This window comes from Crocuta crocuta, unplaced genomic scaffold, assembly GCF_008692635.1.
Source record: "Crocuta crocuta isolate KB4526 unplaced genomic scaffold, BGI_CrCroc_1.0 scaffold727, whole genome shotgun sequence".
Taxonomy (NCBI): domain Eukaryota; kingdom Metazoa; phylum Chordata; class Mammalia; order Carnivora; family Hyaenidae; genus Crocuta; species Crocuta crocuta.
Genome location: NW_027527964.1, coordinates 455830 through 461829, shown reverse-complemented (window position 1 = coordinate 461829; position 6000 = coordinate 455830). Strand labels below are relative to the sequence as shown.

General features: G+C 43.9%; 1 protein-coding gene across 4 annotated transcripts in view; it reads left to right on the top strand.

Moving 5' to 3' along the window:
* WDR59 (WD repeat domain 59) overlaps positions 1-6000 on the top strand; it is an 84908-nt gene that overhangs the window by 60278 nt on the left and 18630 nt on the right. For 3 of the 4 annotated variants that reach the window (XM_077752794.1, XM_077752792.1, XM_077752795.1), the window contains one exon: positions 2431-2487. The exons of the other annotated variant lie outside the window; for it this stretch is intronic. In XM_077752794.1, coding sequence (XP_077608920.1) covers positions 2431-2487 — 57 coding nt within the window. The remainder of the gene's footprint in view (positions 1-2430; positions 2488-6000) is intronic. 4 annotated transcript variants of the gene reach the window in all.

Genomic DNA, 6000 nt, shown 5'->3' with positions numbered 1-6000 from the left:
CCGTCCCCAAGCGAGCTAGCAGGCAACTGGCTAGATGGTCAGAACTAAGGCATTTTATTGACATGATAGCCAAACAGACCCATGGTTGAGTAAATGGGGGAATTTTCTTGAGCATCAGAGCCCAGTTGAAGAGATCTCTCAGTCAAAGAGATGGTTCTCAATCCTCCTTTGAATCATGTCATGTGTTACTCATGTGTTTGGATTGGGAAAGTAGGTTGACTAGCAGTTTTGACCCTGATAATGCAAAAAGGCCATGTCTAGTCAAAATAACTCCATTTCCATGATGCGGCCTCTCCTAATGCAAAAGCATTTGTAAAACTTTACATCCATGTTTTTCACAGTCTAGTCTCTTACTAAATACCATAATCACAAAGAGGGACCAAAGGCACACAGATAATTACCTTTTATCGGATAGGATCTGCTGGGGAGGAGGGGGAGGACTGTGGTACTTCACTCTGGATGATTCCCAGGGTACAGCTTCTCCAGAGAAAACGAGCTGTTATAGTCTCTTAGGATAACCTAATATAACAAATGGTCTTTAAGTTTTATTTGAGATAGTGATCACATAAAACAGGAGCAGACACTGTAATTTTATTGGAAACTTTTGTATTTCTGTATAATATATGTGCAGAAAAGTTCACAAATCATTAGCACATAATTCAGTGAATTAATCTCACACAGGCCAAGAAATAGAACATGCTAAGAACTCTAGAAGCCCTGGGGGAGGGAGGCACATTTCAGCAGGTGACAGATAGATGGTACTTAGTAGGTGACATCCTATGAAATTACTGATATTTGATCATTTTTAATCTCAAAAAAAAGTTTCATGTGGTTCAACCGTATAAGTAGTTGAGTGAGTCATTTGTGATGAATCTCAAATAAATTCATCTCTCCTTAAACCTTGTTCATGTTCATCCCATTTACATGGGGCAGAGGATGGGGTGGGGAGTTAGGGAAATGAAATATGGCAACACAGCCATGATATCTTATTTAGGCCATCTTCCTTCCTCTTAGAGGTCAATACGGTTTTATCCCTCAAGGAGTATTTTCTTGTCCTCAGGTATCTAGTTTGACATGTCAAATAATACCACTTTTATTACTTTTGTTCTCGAAGTGATTCCAGATCACTAAATTTCTCTGTGCTTAAGTCTTTATTTTCAGCCCCAATTTTTCTCCTACATATTTTTATTCTCTTTTAGATCTGTACCCCTGAGATCTCTAAATGAGTAAGAATAAAGGAAAAGAATATGACTATATTAAAGTATATAGCATTGAAGGAATTATAGAGTATTTTGGAGATTATAAGAATCTTTATGGAGCCTTTGGGTATTTTACTGTTCGTTTCTCTTGTTTTTGTGTGTTTTTAACCTGCCGTACTTAGGTCATATTATCATATTTACCCAAATGTTCTCCATATGAAATTCCAAGTTTCGCTCCTAATACTTAAAAATGTGAGAGACCCCAAAAAAAAACCACCGCAGAAACAACTATCAAATTTCATAGGAAGTTAGAAAGCCCAGAGAGATGCTAACATTCATTTGGTAACTGGACCAGCTATTAATAGTTGGTGAAATATTGTTTATTCCTAGGGCAAATCAGAAGACTTAGAACTTGGGATAAACATTAGGCATTGGCCTATAAAGATTTTTTACATTTTGCAACCTCCACCCATGCTTCAGTTTATGTTACTAAAATAGCTCTAGTGTAAATAACTGAGGAGGTCTTGAAGTTAATAGAATAATTTCTGATTTCCCATAAGCAGTGCTTTTCAGCCCCAGTTTCACACTGATGCTCATGTTGTTAGCAGGTGCCCTCGGGAGGGCAGCTTTTCAGCTTTGCTCCCTCTTTCCCTTCACTTCTCATGGGTTCTCACCTCCCCATGGTGTCACTCTGAAAATAGTCCTGCCACCCCAAGGTCAAGGCTTCCAATATGCCTCATTGCCCCCACCGATCCTAACCACACATCAGAAACAATTTGGTGTTGAGTCTACCAAGGAACTTCTTCCTTATTAGGAATGAGAATCTTCTCGCACATACATATGTATGCTCTTAATGGGGAGAGTAGACCCCCTACCTATTTCTCTGTTTGCACTATGATCTTAATCCTCACGAGAGTACTGCAAACCTTGGCCTCCTCAGAGCTGTGTTTACACCAGCCTCCTTAATATCTTCGAATGTGTTTTGAACCAAAGAATTAGGACATTGAAGCTGGGTTTGGAGTGCAGGGGGTCTGGAGGGAGGTGAGGGAATCCAAATATTGCTGTGGTTAGGTTCAGATTTTTAGTCATTCAAGCCTGATTTTACAGTATATTGTGGTACCTTTTAATCCATCAGATATGTGGGAAGCTTTCATTTTATTCTATATTTTTCCCTTTTAATTTTCTTGGTGTTTTTCTTCCCTCCTCCTGGGTGTAACGTTTTCACGCACAGATGTCTCCTCGCTCTGCCCGGCGACGTTGGTCCATACAAGCAATTAACGACTTCCCGGTACTGTGCGCTGTGCAAATGCTCTCCTTGACTAATCCTGTCTGCCCAAAGGCCCAAGAATAAAATGCCACCTGCCTGGCTTTGAGGAACCTGAATGACAGGCTGGCTGGTTCTCAGGACCAGCACAATAAATTTTTCACTCTTGGGAGTCAGGTGCCGAGGGCTTCCTCTTTGTTTCATCCAATTTCAAGTGGGTGAATCCTGATATCGTTAAGGATTGTGAATGGACTTCTTTGAAAATGAAACCAAACCCTGGGTTTCTTGGAAAGAACCCCATCTGTAAGCCTGTAACTCACCTGATTTCACTTGGAGTATTTGTTATAATTTCCTGGAGCTTTCAAAAGCCTACCTTTGGCATGGGGTGAAGCAGAGGAAGATATAAGAGGCTTCTGCCATTTTGTCTCTCTGTTTTTATCGTCTTGGTCTAGTTCAAAGAGGGAAGTGCTCACCTGCTTTATTGGCATGATGCATAAGCTAGTTTTTAATCCTTCGGGAACTTTCTGGAACAAATTTTTTCCTTACCATCAGTATTTTGCATTGCAATAAAACCTCTGCTGTGGACATCCTCTTCCTTTTCTTTCCTTCTTACTCATTCCTATTGGCCACCCCCCTCTTCTGTCTTCCTCTCCCACCCCCTCCATGTTTCAGTAGTGCCAAGGTGGCCTCAGGCTGTGGAAGGCAGCCTTGGGGCTTTTGTGCAAATTTCACTGCGTATACAAAATATTTAGGGGAATAGTCCTATAGCCTTTTCAGATCGAAACTAGTTGAAATCAGGAACCCTGATTCACAAGTGCCACTGCTGCTGACAGCTTGCAGGCGGAGCCGCCAATGTGGCCACCTTTCCTCCACAAGTCTGTCCCGGCCAACCCAACTGCGGAGTTTCCACTGATTTTCCAGAAGTCTCTGCTCCTGCTGCTATTGAAATAGGAACTCATTTTGACTTACTGCCCACTCTGCTAATTATGCATTGTTGGTGGGGTTGCTGCGAAGCAGTTGGTGGCTTATTCTTGGGCTGTTTTTACATTTAACCCATTTATTGGCATTGATGTCGCCTCCAGTTGTAGCGGTAACACTGGTGGTACAGTCGCAAGCTGGCTGTATTGGTTGTCATTCAGTGCTGTTCGCACCAATGCCTCCCCCCCCGCCCCCCAGTCCTTTCCTCCCTGTCCTCCTTCCTATGATCCCATGAACGCCTTCTTGGTATGTTCAGAGGAGCATCCTGGTGCTCATCATGTGATAATTGTCTGTCTCGTTTTGTCTCTCTTCCCTCAATCCCTGCTTATGAAATCTCTGGGGAAGGGGGCATTTTCTCTACTGAAGGGGCATTGAGGAGACCTGAGAGAAACGCAGGGCTTGGCCTCCCAGAGGTACCGATCCCTGTTGCACAGAAAAGTATCCATACTTAATCTCGTCAGAGTGGGACTGAGGCAGTGCAGAAGTTTAAGGAGCTTTTATGTCAGAGTGCCTTCCCCTCCCCTAGAAAGTTCGGCCACATCTCAGCCTGCTGTGTCACTGTTCTCTGTGTGTCATCACCTGACGGTTGCACAGACGAGAGATTCCTAAAATCGCCAGCAAGAGGGAAGGGAAGAAGAAGTCTTGGGGAGGAGTACATGGGACGTGAACCCTTTCTTGCTGCAGGAAAGTTGTCCATGCTTGTTGGGAAGCAGGAGGGACTCATGGCCCACATCTTATTTGAGATTTAACATGTCTTTATTTAGGTAGCCTTGTTATATGTGCACCCCCAGAATGATCGGCCACTAGAATGGAGTACTGAGTGACCCCTGTAGCCTGAGGGGAGATAGTTCATACCTGAAAACCACCAACCAATAAATAGAAAAAACAAAACTATTTTCTAACCCCTTACAGATTTTGATAATGTTTTGCCATTATTCCTTGCTGGATTCAGTGACGGAATAGCACTGCCCCATAAAGGCTTTACAGTTTGATTCTTGGTGGCAGCTAGGTGCTGGTCACCCTTGGTGAGGGTGATCCAGTGGTGGCGAACCTCCTTCTGTTACAGGCTCAAAGGCAGCTCCATGAGTTTCCACAGAACGTCGTTTGTACATCAGAGAAACACCTAGAAGCCTGGTGTCTCCAGAAGTAGACAAAGAAGTCCCAGGAAATACAGACTGTGGTTTCCATAATTCATTGAAGGATAATTGCAGCCAGTGGTCCAAGCCCACTGTCTTTCCATTTTCTTCCAGTGCTTATTGATGGCACCCATGGGTTTGTTTCTACTAATCTCTGTAACCAGGGATGACAGATGGGCAGGGGCAAGATTCCCAAAGCATCTCTTTGGACTCAGTTCTCTTCTCTCTGAATGTGCCTGCCCTTAACACATCCCGAAAGGAGACTAAACAGAGTAAGGCTGAGGGTCTTGAGCCTGGCCTGAAATTCAGCATCTGAGTCTGAGCCCGGTGTGCCCCACGTGAAGCCAGTGGCTTTGGCCGCCCCAAACCTCTGCCAGTGCTCACGCTGCTGGGGCTCAGCGGAATGTGCTCATGGTACTTGGCAGAGAAGTGAAATGAGGCCTAATTGTAGAGGCTGGTGTGTCAGGTAGGCCTCACTGCGATCAGATGTTGATCTCCTTATATGCAGAAATGATTCCATTTAAAAATAGACCAAATTTACATATTAACAGGTAGCTTAGTCCTAGGGCCACTCCCCCCCCCCCCATTTTAATCCAAAATCATGCACTAAAAACAAGTTAATAGGTACGGGCTTAGCAGCCCAACAGCCTATATGTTCAAATCTCATCTCTTAGTGGCCTCAAGTAGGACTCACATCCTTGTTTATGAGATGGAGGCAGTGCCCGCTCTTTCAGGAGAGCTGTGTGATGCCCACACTCACAGAGGGTGAATGGCCCAGAGCAGCAGCTAATGTTCATAATAATAGACAGATCTTTAAATCCTAAGCCAAACATTTACATGCTTGGACTGTATCGAGGACATCTCATTTCCCATATACTGGCTCCCCAGTAGTCATTTGGAGATAAGGCTGTGGGGAAAATAGGACAGTTGGTCGCGATTTTCCCCGTCCACTATCCAGGTCCCTGTGCTCAAGTATTTTTGACATTCTAAAGTGATCACTCAGAAATAATTCAAGTCCACTAGGAAAAACATGTTTAAATGAGCTAGTCTGTATGCAGAGGAACCACTTTCGGCACACAGACCTTAATATTTTGCTTTCATTAGGTTTGCTTAAAAACACAGAAAGTGTGGCTTTCAGCATGGTCTGTAAGCTAGTAGGCCCCATCCCTCACGAGGCCGCCTTTAGTTCCCACCATGTAGTTACATGGCGCTACCGTGAAGTGCTCAACTGTCCAAGTCCAACTGCTGCTCGTTTTCTCTTTGTAATAAGGAGCCAGAGTGTCTGCCTGGAACAGTGCTTGAGAAGCCTCCCGCCTAACCCAGAAAGCCAGTGAGACCGATCATATTCCGTTCCAGGTGCAATCTTCTTACTGTAGATCTTTTCTTTTGTTTCTTTCCTACATTTTTAATCCAGTCCCCTGAA